Below are 22,523 nucleotides of genomic sequence, written 5' to 3' on the forward strand. Positions count from 1 at the left end.
CAACATAATCAATAAATCAACATAAATCATGCATTTATTAATACTAAAATAATTTACTTGTGGCCAATTTCACGGAAGCGGAATCACAATTTTCCAGAAATTCAATCTGTGTATTGGTAAACCCCACAAACACTGGGTTAGTATGAACATCAAATTATTATTTTTTTTTTTTTTTAAAGAAAAAGAGAGTTGTTCTACAATCATAATTGTATGGTTTAGATGGGGTTTACAGTGTGTTCAGAGGTTTGTGGTGTATTTGCAAATATTTTTTCATAAAAAATCTAAATTTTAACCAAAAAATAGTTATGAATATTTAATTTTCTTATTGATATACCAAGTCAGTCAATCACAATTGAATTGTTTAATTTTCTACAGTGTGTTTTGGGAGGTTTGTGGGATTTAGCAAAACCACATAATCCTACCATAATCACCCTACCCTCACAATCACACGCCATTTTAATTTTTAGCATAATTGCCATACGTAACTATACATAATTCTAAGCTAGTAGTATGCACTTGGATTTAGTTAGTGATGAGTAAAAACCAAGTATGTAACTAATTTAGTTGCTTAAATAAATGTATTCCTAATTATTCAGTTTACTAAAAGCAATACTTCTTTGAATAAACTCTAAGCAGACAATTTATCGCTAAGTTTGCGAGAAAGTAAGCCTCTCCCTTTTCCCATACATGTACTTGTGATTCAAAAACATAATTGATCCACATCCTTTAACTACTGTTTATTTGCATTGTTTATAACATGTAAAGTTAATTCATTGATATTTAACAAAAGTGAAGTTTGTGGTTATCTATGAGTTGCATATTTTGGTAGTTGAAATACTGTATACTCTATGTCATTCCTTTACTTTGTTAGTGAAATAACGTTTTTAAAACTTATTTCTACTATCAAAAAATGTTATTCAATGGCCATTGTTTTTCGATTATCATTAACATTATTTGCATTTGCTGTAATTGTTAAAAAAACAAATGCTTTTAAAGACAAAAAAAAATCACATATTGATCTCAGTTCAAAGGAAAAATTTTCACCTATAAACCTCTTAATTTCACAAAAGAGTAGGTTCTTTTCCAAACAAATACATCCTGCCTAATATTTTGTGTTTAGATTAGATCTTTTGCTTTAACTTTGGAAACTGAGATCATTTTAGATACTATTTCTGTATAAACTAAATTTGTTTTTCTTCATATTACTGTAAACTTAATGGGTTTTGATAAATTTACTCGGCACTACGGAATTTCCAATAAAAAAAAAGAAAATTAATTAAAAAGATCATGGACTAAAAATAAGTAAGGCGTAACATATTTTTAATCTATGTTAAAGCATAACTATTTTTACATAATGAAATTTAGTAAATCAAATTATTATTTCGTTTCGGGTCCATCATGGAACCATTCTCAAGATCAAGTAAATTGAAAAAACTAAAAACAAAAATACCAAGCACTGACAGGAAGTATAAGTAATTAATTTACATATCAATAGGGCCTACTGTGTGGAGCCACAAGCCTGGTTCACGTCAAACTTTATCTAGATATACCCGTCTTGAAACATGATACGATAATCCCCTAATCGCGTTCAATGCCAAGTTAGAGCCAGATAAACAGCCAGCCAGTTTCAGGCCGTCGACGTCACACGGTCGAAAGGCTTGTTTAATAAAACATCTACTGTATTTTACGAACCTCTAGTACCAAGTGGTATTTGTTCAATAGATGTGTATAAGAGACAGTGTTTACTCGGTTTGTTTCTTTCCACTACCTAACCTAGCCGACCAGTATGAACCAACGACCAGTGCAGCAGCGTGTTCTATCGCAATCTAAGTGGTAGATTCTCTAGGCCCTGGCCCTAGCTACATTTACCTTCGATAAAAAACGAAAATTATTTTAATCGCTAGCTAGCATTCTTCCATTTAACAAAATATTGTTTTAATTTTCATTAAAACGTATGTATACTTTATGGACCTTTCTGTCCTGTTTTGTAGTTTTTAGATCGCTCAATTGTGTTGTTTACATGCACTTCGTGAAAATCTAGCTTCGCGGTTTCAAAGAAGTTGCTGACTTCCACACACTTTTTTATTTCGTCATCGTAAACATGTGCGCTCATTTTAACGACTGGCGTTGGTGGTAGTTCGTTGAAATTGAATTAATAGTGACTATTATAGCAGAAACGGAAAAGATTGAATTGTCAATAAATAAATACAACAAATCTGATTTTATTATTAAGAAAAATATACATTATCACTTTGAAAAACATACGCAATCGGACTTTTTAACGTTATTACTTGGTCGATGATGCAAAGGGCAAATGTCATTGGTAATATCGACTATTCGTAAAACAGACGTTTGCTGGGTGTTTACCCAAAATATTACAAATAATTTCTGAAAAACCAGACTAATGAGACTACTTCGATGCTGTTGTTAGCATTGTTGAAGTACGTTGTTGCCAGCCAGAAGATGATAATGGTGGTACAATACAACAAAGCTGGCTTAGATGCCTACGTTACGTAATCGTGTCCTTGTAATCCGAGCCGACTTTACCGTTAAGCAAGTTAATTTACCGTATTTATAATATACAGCAATTAAACTTCATTTTGATTTTGGTCATTTTGATCTTACCTGACAGGATATATTAAAATTCAAATGAAAAATTATTTTCAACAGATCTGTTTTAATACGTGTTCACTGATAGATTATTTCATCCTCACAGATGAGCAAAAGACAAAAAATCCAGTGATTAATTATTTTGTCCTTTTTAAAAACATAACTGTCATCAAAAATGAAGAAGTATTACCCATGACGGTAGTATGATACTCTCCAGTACATTGTTTTAACGCTTTTCACTCCTATATGTTGTAAGATTTAAAACAAAAATATATTTCTAAAATGGGCTACTTACAATTCATGTACTGTATGATAAACATGTAATCAGCAGCATATTGGTTTTAGAAAGCTTAAATAAAAAATATATACTGGCAGATTGCAGGACCAATCCTCTGCTACTGGTCTAACCCAATAATTGAATTATGACACCCACCTCAGACACAAACACACCCAGCATAAAACAACAAGTCACCAGTGATCCCTAAAAATACATTCAATGACACTCTACTACCAATTACACATTTCAATAGCTTTACTTTAACTTTTAGTATATCTTTCTTAATCCATTAAATCTAATCTCATCACTTTGAACAAAAACAATGGAAAAAGAGCATCAATTGAGCTGCTTAGTATATCCAATTGAAAGGCCTTTTATCTATCACTACTGTACTGGTAAACACATTCTAAAATAATGACGTCTCCTTGACAAAACTGTTAACGTTTTGTCATTTTAACTAAAAGGCGCTAGAGTACAAAAAAATTAACTCTTGGCGGAACCATGGAGTAATAAAACAAGCTAGAAATAAAACTTATCATACCAGCTCTGACAATAATTCCAAAGGAAAAACAATTCTTATAATCTGTGAAATGACACATATGCACACAAACTAACATATGTATATTAAATTTCATGGGCAACTGGTTAAATTACAAGATACCATGAGAAATCAAGGCGTTAACACAAAATCTATAGTACTGTACATCAAACTGTCATTGAAGCAATAAATTGATTGCCAAATGCAATGGCTTAAATTCCCAAAGCATTATATTTCACTCAATAACCACACTATAGGTGGGGCCAAAACATATTTAATAACATTAATTTTATTATACAGTAAAACCATAAATTATAGACTCTGAACATTCCTAACATTAGAACAGTATCACATTTTTTTAATGTGATATCAACCATTAATTTTGTATATACAAATATGCATCCACCTAGTGGATTGTTTTTACTACTATATTGTTAATGTTAAATTTGATATGGATAAAGTATATTATTATTCTGAAAAGACAACTCATTTACCGGACAACTGTAGTCAACAAAGTTATAAAGAGAAATTACTAATATTATTTTTAGGATTTAATTTAGAGCAGCACCAACCTCCCAACCACTATCTCAGCTCTTTTCAAGATTTAAAAATGAAATATTTGTTCAAGCTACAGCAAGATGTGCACATAGCACACAGTAGTCGCCAACTTTTCCCAAAAGAAATCTGTGAGAACTTGTGTTGCGTAGCAACGTGCCACTGGCTGGGGGGGCCAGGGGAGGGGCCCCAGGTTGACAAGCCTTTGAACTGATTTGATTGATCATGGACACTAAATTAAGTCAAGTGTATGTATTTAAACTTAATAAAACCAAAAAGTTATACTCATTTAAAAATTTGACCAAAGTACAGTACTGTAAACTTAAGATGAGTACCCGACAGTTGTGTGGTGTAAAATTAAAACTTTTTTACGAATTCACTTTATTCATGAATCACGATGTGTACAGACAGTACTTTCATGTGGAAAACAGATAAACAAACAAACAAACCATGTGCGGTGCATTACTGGGTAATAAAACCACACTGACGGTAGCGGGCGTAAAGGGCGTCGTTTGTTTACGATTCTAACGTCGAGCGTACTGGACTTGCACATAGCCTAGGGTTACTCTTTGCTACACTATAAACACTACAAACAAATGGCAAATGATCTATTTATTGCATATTACTGTATATGCAGTTCGCAAATCATTGTTTATTAGTTTAAAAATCTTGATCCGTGAGTAACCTTGAAATCTGAGTTTTTGTTCATCCGTAGTAAATCTGCTAAATGATAAATTATCCGTGAGTTTCACGGTCAATCCGTATAAGTTGGCAACTATGACATAGATAGAAATCTTTAGAGGAGGAATATGTCTTGCAATGGACTGCCAGTAATGATGATGATAATGATAACGATGATAATGATGATGGTGATGATGAATTTTGTTGATTCCCTGTGTTTCTGCCACCATGGTATTTACTGGTTGTATATTCAAGTAGTACATTGTCAGTAGTTCTCAATCAATCAATCAATCAATTACTCCTTCAATTAATCAATCACTTAATTAATCAATCATTCCCCTTGTTTTCTTTAGATTTCTTATGTATTAATGAGTTATTGAAACACATTCTACAAAAGTTATATATTATTATATATTAATGACTTAATATGATATAGCCACTTGGTATATTCTTTAACTTAACTTTGTTTTTCCCACTTCAGACTTACTTGAAACAAATAAATTAAATTAAATTAAATTAAAATCTCCTTCACAAAGTGTTACAAAAGCTAAAAGTGGTTTGAAAGTTAATTATTTCTTACTCAAACATAGGGCTTATTTATTGCATCTTATGCACAATAGAACTCAGAGAATACAGTATTCCATAACCAAAGGGTGGATTTACATTAGGTAAAAACCAGTAATAATATGTGACTAAACCAAGGAGGAGCACCAAATGAATCAGTGCTATATTTTAAATGATGAAGCTCCATATCAATTTATTTATTTATGGTATTTTACTTTAAAAAGTAATAAATGCTGATACTTACATGTAATTTTCTTGCTTTAATTGCTATATAACACGGCAGATACAAGTTGATATAATTGTCATGGGCTATGGTGGTGTGATGGTACGGATAACTAGATTGTTTCATGCCTTGCTGCAAATACTGAAAGAAACGTCACAGTTTATAGTGACAGTGGAATGCAAACCTTTACTACTGCCACCATTGTCACAATTCATGATGGGCTACGACTACTGAGGCATCAGCAAACCAGGGCTTTTGTATTACAAACAAAATACAATGCTGATTCTGTTTTTGTATTTATGGCAATTTCACACCTTGCTGTTTATGGACATAGGCATTATCATATTGCTCTGTGACTCAATAAACTTTCATAGCTTATTTTGTTGATTTGCAAAATATTACCAGGGCTGTTTCTTGGATTTAATTCATGTTGGTTCTAAAAAGTTATTAATAAAATATTTTTTTTATCTCCTTTTACACTAAATAGAAGAATGCTGACACAATTTTCTTTAAAACAAACTGAAAAATCCAGATATAGCCTTAAAAATTGGTTAATTATACTTTCAGTTTGAGTTCTAATCACCAAACTTTTCTACCATCACTACGCCTCCCTCAGCACAATTGTATATCTAGGAGCCTTGAAATGGGGGTAGGGCTCTGATGTTAAGGGGACTTGATGAATAAGTGAGGGGACACTAGCTCGCAAAATAAGGTCATATGAGAGGATTTTTTAAACTACATGAGCGTAGCATTTTTAAACATTTCCAGTGGGGGATGGTAGGCCACTAGCGTGGCGCAAGCTTTTTAGGGTGCACAGTCTTCTCCCGGATAAGCCACTGCCTCAGCATCAAGTTACTCACAGGATGCGACACATCAATGTGGTGTTTGATCTTTTTGAAAAACCATTATTTTTCCTGCTCCTCTATTTACTTTATATTCTATCATGGTGGTGTGTCACAATCAATAAAACATGTTCATTTTTTTTAAAATTTCATTTTGGAAAAGGATTTGTTGGTCTATTTTAAAAAGAAACTTTTAAATCACATGAAATGACCTGAACGTTAAAACCTTTTTCGCCTTTATTTTTGAGTGGCGACACTAAGTAACAATTTGCATTTATCTCCCTGAATGGTTCCTGGTATAGACAGGCATCACACGCTACAATTGAACATGACATTGTCTATGGTAACTCCTGTCAACATGGCAACACTTACCTAATAAGCACCCATCTTGACTATGCACACGCCTGAGTTGAGTAATGAGATGCGGTGCAGTTGACCTTTGGACACCCTCAGTCGAAAGGTGTATGTACTTTGTTTCTACCAATGTTGGCCTAATTTACTGTACAGTGTATGATGATAGGGCGAGTAGTAGGTGGTGGCATTGGTGGTAATGGTGATGATCACAAAAGAAAATCGAATGAATATGGTTCCAAGCGCAAAACAGTTGATGAATAAAACGTTTCTTTCTTGTTGAACCAAGGCGGTCTTGAACTACCAAGAGATAAAAACGTTCTCTTACCCACTACACGTTTGGATCAGCGGTGCTTTTCAACGGCTGAGGAAACCTATCAGCCTGGCGTTGTGACGTTACCGTACCGATGACCTTGCGCGCGCCTGTTGAGATGTTCAGTGGTGCATGCGTCCATGAGTGGTGGCACCAGTTGGGGATGGGAGGGGTAAGCGGGCATTAGTAGGGGAAACTCCACATCGGATAGGCCTGGACCCCCGTCGTCCCCCCCCCCCGGTTGTCCCACGCCACGACGAGATCGTCGGACCATAAAAATATTAATTTGCCTATTATATTCAAATAACGTTGTTTGCTGGACTTATCAAACTAGAAATCAGCTTAAATTCGTCTTAAGTCCATTTTTCTGCTTAAGTCAGATTTATCATTATTGCTTAGCTTAGAAATTGCTTAAAATTAAAAAGCCGATTGTATGCATGCGCCATCTGTGATGATTTTTAATTTAAAATTTTACTAAGATGGTTTAATAAATCAGCTTAAGATATTTGCTTTGGGAAATCCTAACGTTTTTGACTCAAGACATTTGCTAAGCTGACATTGATAAATCCAGGACCTGGTCTCTAAATAATGTTACGAGTTTATAAAAAGCACATTTTTGGACCAAGGCCTATTAGCCATATCATATAAACTCTACCCAAGGATTTTTATTCCGGGATCCTGATGATTATGATCAGTGGCGGATCAAGAAATTCAAAATAGAGGAAGATCCCGTAGGAATTTCACAGATAGAGGATCACCTCAGCCCCATCATGGGTGGGGCTGAGGTAAAAGAATCTGTGATTATGGCACCTTTAGATGGCCGGAAATTGCACTCTCAGATTTAACATTTGAATATCATCTTCTTCATATCACACATTTTTGTTTAAATTTTGAACAAATTAGGGGCCCTGGACCGGCTTCCCCTCCTTGAATCCGCCACTGATGATAATGACGATGATGATGATAATGCGATTTTACCGTGTCGAACGGAGGTCCCCTGTAAGTTGCATTTAAGTTTGTTTAATTGATACTGTAATTTCAATTTGGTGTTGTAGTAGGCATAACACATTAGATTTATATTATTATTGACAACGGATCAGTTGTTGTTTGTAAGCATTAGCATACAATTTGATTACAGGCTGCAAAAGATCAAAGGGATCCTTTTGTTAACGTGTGAATCAATTTCTGAGCATATATTTAAAGTAAACTTGGTTTTTTTTTAAATCAATAGGGCCTAATCAAAATGTTTATTTGTATGCATGCGCCATCTGTGATGATTTTTAATTTAAAATTTTACTAAGATGGTTTAATAAATCAGCTTAAGATATTTGCTTTGGGAAATCTTAACGTTTTTGACTCAAGACATTTGCTAAGCTGACATTGATAAATCCAGGACCTGGTCTCTAAATAATGTTACAAGTTTATAAAAAGCACATTTTTGGACCAAGGCCTATTAGCCATATCATATAAACTCTACCCAAGGATTTTTATTCCGGGATCCTGATGATTATGATCAGTGGCGGATCAAGAAATTCAAAATAGAGGAAGATCCCGTAGGAATTTCACAGATAGAGGATCACCTCAGCCCCATCATGGGTGGGGTTGAGGTAAAAGAATTTGTGATTATGGCACCTTTAGATGGCCGGAAATTGCACTCTCAGATTTAACATTTGAATATCATCTTCTTCATATCACACATTTTTGTTTAAATTTTGAACAAATTAGGGGCCCTGGACCGGCTTCCCCTCCTTGAATCCGCCACTGATGATAATGACGATGATGATGATAATGCGGTTTTACCGTGTCGAACGGAGGTCCCCTGTAAGTTGCATTTAAGTTTGTTTAATTGATACTGTAATTTCAATTTGGTGTTGTAGTAGGCATAACACATTAGATTTATATTATTATTGACAACGGATCAGTTGTTGTTTGTAAGCATTAGCATACAATTTGATTACAGGCTGCAAAAGATCAAAGGGATCCTTTTGTTAACGTGTGAATCAATTTCTGAGCATATATTTAAAGTAAACTTGGTTTTTTTTTAAATCAATAGGGCTTAATCGAAATGAGAAGCAGTTAAAAGTACTGTAAGCTCTCGGACAGATACAATACAATATAAAGAAACATGACTTGGCCTACACACACCTTCGTCAGAAAAAATAAATCAACAAAGTTTTTTTCCACCCTGACTCCAACAAGCCAGAGTGGGATTCGAATAGTCCGAATCACTGCAATTTTTCTAACACGTGTATGAAACTGAAACGGACCTCTTTTTTAGTTGAAGAATACAACTTTAGTAATTAAAAACTTTACTAGAATAATGTAAAAGTTTATAGTTGAATTTGGTGGCAATATTTTGTTTCCAGAAGTAGGCCCCTATATATACATGTTGTTGTTTTTTTAAATTTGTATTAGACTATCATATATCACTCACTTTAATCTAAAATGTGTAGAATCTCAACAATCTATGAGCTACAAGAGGCCTATGCATATAATCAAAATACGTAACATTTGCCTATGCAGTCTCACATCATTAGATTAATGTCATTGTTATAAACGTTATAATATTTAAACAACATCAACGTACTTACATTATACACTTGAATTTCCTTTGGATTTTTTATCAAGTAGGAACTCCAAGGATAAAATACATATCATGTAAAATGCTAAAAGGCCAACCCGAGTAACCCAACTATCTTTTGTCGAATGTTGATCAAAATTAACAGCGTTTTGAGTTAGCCGTTGGGAGATTACAAATTGTCAATATTTGTTGGTGAAAGCTAGATATTCTGGCATGATAAGACTTACAACAATACAACGGCGAATGATAAGCTATTCATGTATACAACAATATTATGTACCAAATAGTGTGTGTGTTAGCTTTTAATTAGAATTCGAAATATAAAAAGTGTTAGTTACAGAAATACTTCTCAACTAAATACTATTAATGTTTGCTTAATAGCCACCACCTGTACTTTTCTAAACTTGGGACTTTTAGGCTATACAACAGTAAATAATAAATTTCTGAAAAATTTAACTTCGTTATGTACCGATATATACCATCGCCAATAACTATTACATTGCATTAAATTACAAGTCTATAATCTAATATTAATTATTATAATCGCTTTAATTCTGATAACATAAATAACGATAGTAAATTATTCAATATAAAAGACAAAGGGAAACTTCTTTCCAAAATTAATGAATAATGAATATGTTTATTCTGCATAGAAATACAATACTGTGATATCGTTCTTTCTTTCTTTTCTTTCTTTAGTAGGCTTTTTCCACACACTAAATAACATTCAAACATATAAATAATATTTCATAATTATATAATGTCATAACAATAGGAAAAACAAATTGTGGATGGAGGTCAATTAAGTTCAAGGAACTTTAATTTGACCCCCATTTAAAAATTATGAAAACAGTATAGGCCTATACAGCAAAAATTAGTCAGATGGACCCAATAGTAAGAATAACATGCTACGACCTCTCGCTGTCAAGGCGAGCGTCATCCATTAGACCACAGAGGCGCAAGCTTCATGGTTGGACAGATTCAAATTACCGCCAGATCACTCTATTATAGGTACGTACGGCTGGAAACACTAAATACTGTAATTGCATAGGCCTATAATATAAATCCGTTGAACTTAGGCCTAACAGTTTTTTTCCATGGTTAAATTATGTGTAAATCATCAAAGAAGGGTAAATAGGCTACATCATATCATCGTGTAGCATAGCTCTCAACGAATGTAGTCCTATAAATAAATGAATAAAGAAATTGTGTAATAAAATGCTTCCGACGGGATTCGAACCTGCGACCTGTCAGAGGCATTTTAAAATTATTTTTATTTAAAAGAACAGTTAAGTCAGTGTGCATGACCCCTTTTAGGTCTTCTAATAAAGGTTTAATTTAATTATTTATTCGACTTCACATAGGCAAAAATACCATATCAATGACATAAAAAAGATTGAAGAACAGGTGAACAAAATCATATGATAGTGGCAATACAATAATACAGAAGCGAATCTGATGTGCCCAAGATGACAAAAGTCATCCTCCATCCGTCGGCACTCGAACTCGGGACTTTTCGCCTACACGACGACCGACATACTAAAAAAATGACGATGGCAATGACCGTAATTAATAATAATGACTTTTAAAATGGTATAATTTGGGGGTTATGCCTATGCGACACTCACTGCACTGTGATGAAGAGAGAGTGCTAACCATCATAACTATAGGGGGCGCTAACACCAAAACAAACTTTTTGACGAAAAACCGGTACCACCGAAGTGTAGCGCTGCTAGTTATTGGACTTTGGTTGGTTTGATGCTAGAATGGAGGGAGACAAAACTGATATTTTGCACCAGGTGGATCATGCCCGGTATACTATCCATTTTTAGACCTCAATACCGTGGTTTAGTTAGGGTGTAGACCAGGCATACTGGTTATAGCCGCGGCCTTGGCTACTTTCTCTTCGCCCTACTCAGCAGTCCAGTAGAGTAGAGTAGGCCCAGAAATGCCCCTGCCTGGACCATCCCCTAGGCACCCTGCCTGTACCATCCCCTAGGCACTGGCTACTTTCTAACTGGGCCTAGCCCTTCAAGTCTCTTTAGTTTTTAGCTGCATAGGCCTAATCATTACACCTTCTAACTTAAACTATAAAGTAGGCTAAAAGCAATTACCGGATGCCATTAATCTGCATAGGATTAGTAGATGTGAAAGTGTCAGGATTTTAATTGGCCAAGGCCTAGTACTTGGGTCTTGATGCTACTTTATTTATTTTTTTGCCATCAGAATTTTATTTTGGACTGCCTGTACCTGTGTCACTTTCTGTACCATATACACTTTCTTCTGGATTCGTAATCAGTTTTACATCGAAAAACGTGGGAAGTATGTCTTGATAACAGGATGCGATACTGGATTTGGAAACAAGTTGGCCAGGGAGCTGGACAGACAAGACTGTCATGTTTTTGCTACATGTTTTACTGAAGATGGCATTAAAAAACTGAATGAAACTACATCAGAAAAATTGCATTGTATTCATATGGATGTGCGGAATTCTGACAGCATAAAAAAGGCATACAATGAAGTGAAAAGGCTATTGCCATCCCATAAAGGTTTAAATCTTTTACCTCAAGTACACATGTCCATATTATTTCAATAATTTGAATAAAAACTGGAATAAACATATTAATTAATTTGGAAAGAAGTTATCCTTTGCCTTTTACATGTAAATTGAATAATGTCAACTGACAGGGATGTGGAGTGTAAAAATTGTGAATTTAGAACTACTGTAAATCGCTATTCTAATAAAGATTCTATGGTCATTTTCCCCACTTATATTAGCAGACCCGACTTAAACACATTTTATTTGCACATTATTTTCTTGCAATGATTGTCTGTATTTACCTGTATATATAGGTCTCTCAGGATTGGTTAACAATGCTGGTGTCACAGGTTTAATCGGTATGTATGATTGGTGGACGAAAGAAGAGCTGCAAAATGTATTTGACATCAACCTTCTTGGAGTTATAGATGTAACAAACACATTCCTGCCCCTGGTCAAGAAGGCTAAAGGTCGTGTTGTGAACATGTGCAGTAGTTTGGGAATAAATCCAATTCCAAGTGGTGGATATGGAATTGCGAAACTTGGGGTAGTAGCATTCTCAGATGGTTTAAGGTGAGGTCACATTGTTTGCTCAAATTTAAATTCACCATCCACCGGTGATAAAAATGGGTAAATGTAATGTACGAAGATGTAAAATGATATGGTCTTGTGTACCAAGTTTTAAGACATTGGATTGTACAGTAATTAGAAAGAAGAGTATTTATTACTCTATTTCACTCTTGAACATAAACATACATAAGGCGAGACTTTTTTATACCTTGTTTTGTGAACATTTTTTTTAAGATCGTCAGAGGACGGAAAAAAAATAAAAATAACATTTTATTGGTGAATGTAAACACTGTATTAATGGGATGCTTAAATGCTTTGAAGTTATATAATTAGGAAGAAATATACATATATTATTTTTGGAGATTTCAAGGCAGCGGTGGGCATAATAAACATTTTTTGAAACTATTTTGTGGCAATAGGTGTGCTCATTGGCCAAAAATAAAATTTAATTTTTATTTGAAATCATGATTATTAGCGGACGGTGGGTTCGCTAAACAAGGTATAAGAGTCTTGTCTAATACAGTACAAATATTTTATGTGTACTGAATATCTACTGTAGTTCCTTTTTACTGTAGTTCCATTTACACCGTCTTCAATTAATTCAAAATTCGGCTGCACGTCTAATCACTAAAACTCCAAAATATGCACATATTACCAACATTCTGAAAGATTTACACTGGCTTCCTCTAACACACCGGATTATTTACAAAATTTTGCTGATCGTTTTTAAATTCAAAACTGACTTGGTTCCAGACTACATCGCAGATATGCTCCATTGGTATGCTCCTAAACGTAACTTATGTTCTTCCAATCAACTCCTCCTGCATCAGCCCAAATCTCACAATTCCTGGGGAGACAGAGCCTTTTCTGTTGCTGCTCCACGCTTGTGGAACAATCTGCCTTTCGCAATTAGATCCTGTGAGTCAATAAATACTTTCAAATTGTCTCTGAAATCACATCTGCTAAGAGATGCCTATCCAACATTAGGCGGTAAGTAGTTAGGAAATAAGGAATAAGAAAAGTCACGACGATACTTGCTGTAACTTGAATAAATAGGTAAGGAAACTGAATGGATATGATTGTAAGGATTGGGAAACTTGAGGTGAGAGGTCTGATATTTTTTTTTTCTCTAAGAAAGAAAAGGAAAAGAACAGGAATCTTAAGAAATATAATGAAAAGTAATTGTTAAGGAAACATAAGAAAGGAAAGAAAAGGTCACATGAGAAAGAACAAGGTAAGAAAGATAAGGTAACATGAGAAAGAAAAGAGAAAGATAAGATAAGGAAACATAAGAAAGACAAAGAACAGGAAACTTAAGAAATATAATGGAAAGGAATGGGACAAGGAAGCAAAAGAAAGAAAAATGAAAGAAAAGAAAATGTTACATAAGAAAGAACAAGGAAAGAAAATGAAGGTAACATGAGAAAGAAAAGATAAGGAAACATAAGAAAGACAAAGAAAAGGAAAGAACAAGAAACCTAAGAAATATAAATGAAAAGGAATGGATAAGGAAACATAAGAAAGAAAAATGAAAGAAAAGAAAAGGTCACATGAGAATGATCAAGGAAAGAAAGTGAAGGTAACATGAGAAAGAAAAGATAAGGAAACATAAGAAAGACAAAGAAAAGGAAAAGAACAGGAAACTTAAGAAATATGATGAAAAGGAATGGATAATGAATCATAAGAAAGAAAAATGAAAGAATAGAAAAGGTCACATGAGAAAGAACAAGGAAAGAAAGATAATCTGACATGAGAAAGTAAAGAGAATGAAAGCATAAGAAAGACAAAGAAAACGAAAGTACAGGAGAATTAAGAAAGATAACGAAAAGGAATAGATAAGGTTACATAAGAAAGTAAAAATGAAAAGAAAAGGAAAATTCACATGAGAAAGAACTAAAAAAGATAAGGTAACATGAGAAAGGAATAGACTAAAAAAAAAAAAAAAAAAAAAAAAAAATATAACAGGCAATTTGAGGCACAGGGCTTGCCTATTCATAACTCACAGGTGCTCAAGTAATGGGGGTATGTATCTAAACAAATTAACTTAGCAAGCAAGCCAAAAAAAAAAAGAAAACTAAGAAACTAGAAAAGCAGCAGACAGCAGATGGGTCTTGAGCTGTCTCTTATACACATCTAGATGTGTATAAGAGACAGCAATTCCACAGTGCTCAAAAGGGTAGACTTTTGATTCAGTAATTTTATCCCAATAATTTTTAACTAGATTAAAGTGTGTTAAAGCGCAAGTATAATATAGATGCTGAATGACAACTAAATTTTCAATAGAAATATACTAGATTTAATGATTCTGATATTAAGCAAGTTTTATAAGAGTAAATTTTATCATGTTTCATAGTACATATCAATGCTAAATACATATTTGCTTACAAAATTTGTTAAGTGATAATTTATATAACTTTTAAATTTAAATCTTGCATTCTATTATTTAAATTTAGTTTTGCTTTTTCCTTGAAATATTAGTAAACATAGTAACTAAATGTGCTTCTCTAAGCTTGCATTTAACCTATTAGTCAAAGCTTTATTTAAATCACATTCATCTTTAATTGTGTACATCAAATAGTTTTTGATCCTCATTTCTCTCACGATTTTGAGGAATATTAAATAAAAAACTCTTACAAAAAAAAAAAATCATACTGTGATTGAAATAAAATACAAAAATCAACTGGTATTCCTATTTGACATTTAAATTCCACCTAGATTCCAAACCAAAAATTAGGCCCAAAATATGTTGTGTTGTCCAAGCAGAGTTACAAACAGAAACCAGGTTCATTCAGAGTTTTCTATAGGTCTAGGCCTAACTCTAGGACTCAACCATCACTCGCCCCATGCATTTTTGCTGATAGAATGGTAACCACTATGCTAAAATATTTAATTAATGCTTTAAAAATGCCATTTCCAATATATTAAATATTTTGGGCTCCTCAATAAGGGAAAAAAAAATGTCACTAACTTTTTTAAATTTCTTTTGGTCGGCCAGGCTTGGGCAGCACAAACTTTTTTGTGGCTTTTGAACAAATAAACATAGATATATTTACACCAGTATGTAAGAGATTTGCTCTCATGGAAGCATCACTACTCAAATATAAAATGAATCGAGATTACACCTAATGATGAGGTTTTGTTAAGCCAGATACACACTGCACTTGATGGAGAACACAACAAAATGCGTGTGAACGTGACGAGACACATGTGTAACAGATAATTTTATCAACGATCAGCAGACAGTATTGCGTCATCAAAAACCCAAAGCCGAGATTAAGGCTATGTTCTCAAACAGCTGCTAACGGTTAGCAGGATCCAGATCCTGCTAACCATTAGCTGCTGTGCGTCCATATGAGAAAATCCCGATCCGGATACCAAAAATATGATCATCGAATCACTGGCCAATAAGAAACTGGAAAGTGTAAACGCGTATGTGTGATTGGTTAACTAATTGGTTAACGCTCAACTTGCTAACCGGTAGCGGTATCCGGATACCGCTAACGGTTAGCGCTAACCGATCAGGCGTTCTCGCGCAGGTGCTAGCGGTTAGCACTAACAGTTAGCTCCCGATCTGGATACTAGGGCTCTTGTGAGAACCAGGCTTACATCAATATACAGTGTGTACCCGGCTTTAAATTGCCACAGTAGAGATATCTCTACAATTATGGAAACAAAATAGAAGGCAATTCAAAAAGCAGTGCATATCCATGTAACTTTCTTATTCTAGTCACATGGTGGTTCTAAGAAATTTAAATAGCATAAATCAATTCAATGCTGCATTTTTCATTGGGTACGAAGAAGCCTCTCTGGTGCAAGATTCTGGAGATGCTTAGAGCTGGAGGTAATGTGATGAAATAAATTCTGTTTAAGTCCTAACAAAAGATCGTCCACTGAAACAAAACAAAAAACAAAGCATGTGTTAATTGATTTTAAAATATAGTAATAATATTAATGATCGAGATTTGTACTGAATGGACAGCTGTGTTTCTACTGAATGGACGGCTGTGTTTCTACTGAAACACATCCACCTTTTTTATACCTAATTTTAAAATTTGGGTCAAAGTTCATGTGGAAAAAACAGTTTCTGACAACTGCTGTGATCATTGCTCATAAGACCTTTCATGAGTTGTAAAGTTTGAATTGATGTAAGTGCAATTGAAATTACAGAATACTTATTTGCTGCCAATAATAAAACAGGTATAGTGTCGGTGCTTCAATTTAGCTGCTTTAGTTCATCAGGGGCCCTGAACCAAAATTTCCAATTTCTATTCAAAAGAAGGAAAGATTGATTTATTATTATACTCACGTTATAGTCTTCTTCTCCTTATTCTGCGATTCTGGGCGAGCCCGGTTGAGTACTTTCAGGAACTGCGATGTCTGAGCACGCATTCTAGAGTGTATATAAGCCTGAAAAATTTTTTTAAAAATCATAAAAATATTAAAAGAAATACTTCAAATAGCTCTGTGATATGAATCTAACTATATCACATGATCCTGGCTTTTAAAAGAATATTATTATCATCACAAACACAATTTTTATTATAACTATCACCATCATCAGGGGTTTCATTAAGGTTTAGAGTAGGAGGAGAATGAGCAAGAGTTACAGGAGAGTTCCTGGGGGGGGGGTCTGGGATATAAAAGTAGCTGGCGAAAAAAGTCATATTAACTGGTCGAATTTGCTGGCTGCCGGCTACTAATGAAACCCCTGATCATCATCATCATATTATAATATTGTGTAAATTGTGAACCTTTACCTTCGAACATTTGATGTGGTAGTGCAAGTAAGTTCTAAATGTATGAATCAAATCAATTGTGTTGTCCTTTGTTTTTGGATTAGTATGTCTTGATTCCAGCACTAAGTGAAAACAAAATTAATTTTTAATAATTCAGTATGACTCAAAATCAATCCTTGTCTAGTAATAATAAAATTAAATGATTTATAAAGTGTACAAGTAGTGCTCAATGTGCTTCAGAAGGATGGAACCAAAAATAACCGTGAACCTTAAAACTACCAGAAAAGAAACCTCGCACATCACCACACTGTTTACAGGCAATTTGAGGCACAGGGCTTGCCTATTCATAACTCACAGGTGCTCAAGTAATGGGGGTATGTATCTAAACAAATTAACTTAGCAAGCAAGCCAAAAAAAAAAAGAAAACTAAGAAACTAGAAAAGCAGCAGACAGCAGATGGGTCTTGAGAGCTCTTTTAAACAAAGCAGTAGACTGGCATGAGCGAATATTAAATGGTAGTTTATTCCAAAGGCATGGAGCTGCAATCATTATCATCACAATTTACTAAGACAAAGTATTTCAATCTAAACTAACCAAATGTAATGTAGCCAATATTGTCACCAGTAGCTGCATCAGTAGAATCCAATTCTTTTGGGGGTTCCTTGTGACTGAACAGAACTTGTGGAGCTGTTTGACTTGCTTTACGACCTTCTTTAAACTCCTATACACAAAACAAAAAACTGTCTATTTATTTGTAATTCTTTTAACAAGCTAAGTAATGAGAGCAGCCTAGTTCAATTGGCTAAACTGGCGGTAGCCACTGTATATGCACTGAACGATGAAGATCTTTATATTACCTTAGTGTCTGGTTCAATTCCATCCACGGTGTTTAGCAATAATGCACTTTCGTTCGGTCCTGTGGGCAATATGGCCCATGTGCATGTTAAAAATGCAGTACACTACTTTGAAAACGATTGTCTTTTGACCATTGCAAGTTATCCTTAGTGCATTACAGTTGAACTTGCTTAAGTCGAATCCAAAATGGCAATTGCTCAATAAATTTTGACTTCAAGATTGTTAATTTAATGGAAAACAAAACAATCTGCCATTTAAAATAAGTTTGACTTGGATATTATTTGAGTTAGGCAAAGTTGATTTAGACAGGTTTTACTGTATACCTCAAATAAATTTAATCCAACCTGTAAAGTGAAAACTTTCATTTGAAAATCATTGGTCAGCCTATCCTTCTGTATGAATTTTTGGTATTCTAATAACAACCTCTGGCACTGGGTTAATATTAGAATAGTGGATCATTATTATAGATTAGCTTTTAAGGTTGGTTACTATTAGAGCATGGGTCACAAATACAGTACTGGGTTTTCATTTGAGTTTTCAAAATTATAAAATCATATGTACATATAATTCATAATTTTATTTCCTCACATGAGATGGTAGTTAACAAAGGGAGATATTCCCTGTACAATTGTCAACTACCAAAGCATAGAATAATAATAATATAATAATAATAACAGCAACAACAATAACAATAATAAAATAATAACAATAATAATAATAATATTCATAATAATGATCACAGAAATAAGTAAAATTATAATAATAATATTATTCATAATAATGATCACAGAAATAAACCATGTTTACCTGCATAAACACTTTACCAAAGATAACATCAACAGAATCCTTGAAGACTGTGCTGAAAACCACGGTCACCCTGTCCTTTCTGGCATCAACATACCTGCAGCAAAAGTATTTTTTTATAATAAAGAAGTACTAATGTTACACTTTGTTGCTTACGTTTTAGAATCTAAGAGAAGCCAATCAAAAAACAATTATCAAAATTATTCTCTTCATAATTTTGTACAATTTGTGTTAAAATGATTAGTACTAACTACATGTTTTCCCAGTTTTATTGTTTTTCATTTCATTCAATTAGACACAACAGGTCAAGTGCTTGCAGCATATCAGCCAGGTCACTGGATCTATATTGACAAATATGGACAAAGGGTTATCTCCTTCTTTTGTCTCTAGAAGGAATGCCAATTTTTTTATTCTACCAATTATACTATATATAGAGGGAGACAGACATCATAAATGGAGTGCCTTACAAAGGGCACAAGTAAAACAGACAGTAGGGAGCTTTCGATTGCACGACGACGTAGAACGTAATGACGCCAGTAAGTATCTGCGGATGCGAGAACGTTAAGGTCACCTCGTCGAGTAGATTCTGGAACGCAATTTGGACAAATCTATGTATGCAGAGAACGTAGGACACCAGGTAGGATGTTCACGCATGAGTGATTACGTTCTAGCGTCACATCGTCTTACAAATCGAAAGCTCCCTAATATGAGATTCAAACCTCTGCCAGATTGCCTTGACCTCTGTGCTACTGTAGGTCAAATTAGTGGTGTTGATATACACTGTAAATGATTAAATAATCATTTTATTAATCTATATTTTATTTAAATAAATCTTACATTGTTTCATCATCTCTGTAATGAATTACGGCTCGTTGTACACGTTTCTCCTTTTGTTGGGCATCAAAATATGTCTCAAAAACTGCAGCGAAACAGTTACGTTTTAAGAGTGAAGCTTTTGCGACAGCATCATTGGTATCGCTTGGAAGGTTGTCCAGATCAAATAGGATCGTGAAGTCAAAACCTTCTTCTGTACTTGTTTTCCACTGTTTGTACACACCTTCTAAAAGCTGTTTATTTACATAAAAAAAACTGATCAAATTACACTGAGATTTAAATTCTTTTAAAATCATCAAATAAAATTTTTTTTACTACCTATAATATAATTATAATCAGAAAGGTTAGAATTCACTTTTCTTGGTGATACAATTTCATAATGATTAACATACTATAAACATCCAATAATACAGTGGCAGATTCAAGGGGAGGGGGTGGGCAGGTAGACCTGGATCCACCACTGATAAATTAATTTTTAATATTTACTAATAAAGGTTTACTGTCTTATTAATGTACAGTGCTCAGGGGCAGATCCAGAGATGTCTGAAAGGGGAGGGCCAAAAGGGGGCCAAAAGTGGGGCCGAACGAGATAGCACCATCCTAGGGGGTCAGAAATTTTTTTTTATAGACACCCGAAAATGACCTCTGGGGCGATCAATTTTTCTTTTTCTTTCTATTTTTTTTCTTTTTTTGCTTTTCCAGGGGAGCTGGGGGGGGGGCCGGTCCACCCTCCCCCACCCCCAAATCCGCCCCTGGTACTCAGTCAGCCAATAGGAAGCTTACCTCATTTGCTCCATATTGTGTCAGTTCACTGAAGAACTTGAGGGAAATGCTGACACTTATTTTGCTTTTATCACCATTAGGATTAGAAATATGGTAAAGAACACCGTCAAAATCTATAAAAGCATTTGAAAAATGGAAAGGAGAGAGCGCTTTAATATAATCAGTTATATAACAATTAACACTATACAATTGTATTTGACATATGCCTATTCCATTATCTTTATTGGGTTTAACAATGCAACCAACATGTTTTCTCAATGTATTTTTATAATGTAATACTACTGATTTACCTGCTATTTGCATATCAATACTCTCAGGTTTTCCTCTGAAATAAAAACAGAAGTGCAACAATCAAAAAGCAAATATTCAAACCTATATAATGATAAAAATATCAAATACATTTTTATACAACAAAGCTTCACAACAAAAGACTTGCATTACCCGAGCAATTTTTTTCTAATTTCCTATTGAATTTAGTGTTTATATCTTTTTTCATGTAAAACAGCTTTGTACTTTAATGATAATTATTATTATAGTTATAATTGGTTAAATAGGTTACAGTCAATGTTGAATTTATATATTTCGGTATCTTTATTGAAATCAGTAAAAAACAATTGAAGCCTTGGCGGCCATTGGCTGACTTTGGGATTCAATTTACAAAGATCAATTACAATAATTCAAAAAATATATTTAAACTGTACTTAAAAAGCACTTCAAAATTCAATTTAAATTTATTTATTAAAAAATATTAAAAAATATTATATACAATTCACATACATTAAGATATTTAAATTAGATGATGCAATTAAAATGTGGGGAAAATGAACAAGAAAAATAGTATACTATAGTAGTACTGTAAGTTGGAGAAATATTTCTCAAGGATTATCTCAGATCCAAGTGATATCCTTTTCCTGATGAATCATAACAAGCATAAAACAAGATTTTATTTAAACAAAAATTGTGACAGTATTAAAAAAAAAATATGTTTGACATATATATTCTCTAGCATTTGGAAACTACAGTTTTACCCAGCAATTCCTTCTTCTTAAACCTGCAGATGGTGCCACATCCTGGTTAAATTTGTGTCCTATTATTAATTAATTACACCTACCAAATGTAATTCTTACAAAATGATGTCAATAGTAATACCATACCCTCTCTCAAAATGCATTAAAAAGTGTCTTACAATTTACTGATAAACTCCTAGCCTAGGCTAGGCCTACAATAGGCCTAGGCCTACGCCTAATCTCAGAGAGCAGGTCATTTTTTTTAAATAATTAAACTAGATAGGCCTAAACGACAAGATAATGTATGACTTGTGACAGGAAGAATGGTACTTATCTAGACCTAGCGAATGTCTGACTCGAAGTAATGAAGGAGTCTGTCAGGCAGGGAAGATATGTACGAATGGTCCCAACACCCTGTGAATTGGCTCACAGACAGAGTAGCTAGCCTAGTAGGCTAGGCCTCCCTCCAACCAGATCAGGCCCGAAATACTAGGACCCACCATAAACATCAAAATAAAGCTGTAAAGAACACTCACCCATCTTTTGCAGTCTTGAATTTGTGAGACAATGCTTCTTCAATAATTTTGTTTTTTATGTCCAAAAGAATCATTTTGATATTTATTGCTGCACTAAAACCTTAGCCCTATGTTTTTCTGCTTGAGACACCACTTCCTGGGTTGGGTCCGGTTATTCCTCGCGATCGAGTCTCTCTCTCCCCGATCTTCTAAAACCAGGAAGCCTACCAATCTCAGAACAGAAAATGGTTCAAAGAGCATCGACAAGCACTAGTGCCTTGAGTCCTGGCACCAAAATTGGTTAATAAAATTTCAAAAAAAGGGGGTAAAAAATGCACTCTCCAA

General features: G+C 34.0%; 3 protein-coding genes across 6 annotated transcripts in view; 1 reads left to right on the top strand and 2 right to left on the bottom strand.

Annotated features, from left to right (window-relative positions):
* Nucleotides 1-9,662, bottom strand: part of LOC117101751 (ly6/PLAUR domain-containing protein 6-like) — a 46,330-nt gene extending 36,668 nt beyond the window's left edge. Inside the window, exons 1-2 of one of the 4 annotated variants that reach the window (XM_033241804.1) lie at nucleotides 9,546-9,662; nucleotides 5,470-5,589 (exon numbers count right to left, since the gene is read on the bottom strand). The gene's annotated coding sequence lies outside the window, so the exon portion shown is untranslated. Of the gene's footprint in view, nucleotides 1-2,905; nucleotides 3,043-5,469; nucleotides 5,590-6,662; nucleotides 7,138-9,545 lie in introns of those variants that run through there. The other 3 variants (XM_033241814.1, XM_033241795.1, XM_033241835.1) reach the window with 3 other exon arrangements.
* Nucleotides 9,663-11,192: 1,530 nt separating this feature from the next.
* LOC117101742 (retinol dehydrogenase 7-like) lies at nucleotides 11,193-13,969 on the top strand. Its single transcript, XM_033241785.1, has 3 exons — nucleotides 11,193-11,348; nucleotides 11,762-12,084; nucleotides 12,389-13,969. The coding sequence occupies exons 1-3, from the start codon at nucleotides 11,302-11,304 to the stop codon at nucleotides 12,649-12,651; spliced, it is 633 nt and encodes a 210-aa protein (XP_033097676.1). The 5' UTR covers nucleotides 11,193-11,301; the 3' UTR covers nucleotides 12,652-13,969.
* A 2,072-nt stretch (nucleotides 13,970-16,041) lies between these two features.
* Nucleotides 16,042-22,399, bottom strand: LOC117101733 (actin-related protein 2/3 complex subunit 2-like). The gene is made up of 9 exons (XM_033241775.1): nucleotides 22,200-22,399; nucleotides 20,947-20,981; nucleotides 20,657-20,769; nucleotides 19,877-20,106; nucleotides 19,043-19,136; nucleotides 17,975-18,101; nucleotides 17,402-17,502; nucleotides 16,951-17,051; nucleotides 16,042-16,534 (listed from the first exon to the last, which is right to left on the bottom strand). Exons 1-9 carry the CDS (start codon nucleotides 22,271-22,273, stop codon nucleotides 16,510-16,512), a joined length of 900 nt encoding a protein of 299 aa, XP_033097666.1. The 5' UTR covers nucleotides 22,274-22,399; the 3' UTR covers nucleotides 16,042-16,509.
* Between the last annotated feature and the right edge of the window lie 124 nt (nucleotides 22,400-22,523).

The sequence above is a fragment of the Anneissia japonica genome, unplaced genomic scaffold, assembly GCF_011630105.1.
Source record: "Anneissia japonica isolate Jap-2015-1 unplaced genomic scaffold, ASM1163010v1 scaffold1005_len2656397_cov198, whole genome shotgun sequence".
Classification (NCBI taxonomy): Eukaryota; Metazoa; Echinodermata; class Crinoidea; order Comatulida; family Comatulidae; genus Anneissia; species Anneissia japonica.

Bases quoted from the DNA above. Each gene is read 5' to 3' on its own strand.
- LOC117101742 (XM_033241785.1), top strand. From the start codon at position 11,302: ATGGAGGGAGACAAAACTGATATTTTGCACCAGGTGGATCATGCCCG. The intron at 11,349-11,761 runs GTATACTATCCA...TTTTGCCATCAG, and splicing joins CACCAGGTGGATCATGCCCG to AATTTTATTTTGGACTGCCT. The intron at 12,085-12,388 runs GTTTAAATCTTT...CTGTATATATAG, and splicing joins GCTATTGCCATCCCATAAAG to GTCTCTCAGGATTGGTTAAC.
- LOC117101733 (XM_033241775.1), bottom strand. From the start codon at position 22,273: ATGATTCTTTTGGACATAAAAAACAAAATTATTGAAGAAGCATTGTCT. The intron at 20,107-20,656 runs GTAAGCTTCCTA...GTAAATAAACAG, and splicing joins CACAATATGGAGCAAATGAG to CTTTTAGAAGGTGTGTACAA. The intron at 17,052-17,401 runs GTAAAGGTTCAC...AAAATTTTTCAG, and splicing joins ACCACATCAAATGTTCGAAG to GCTTATATACACTCTAGAAT.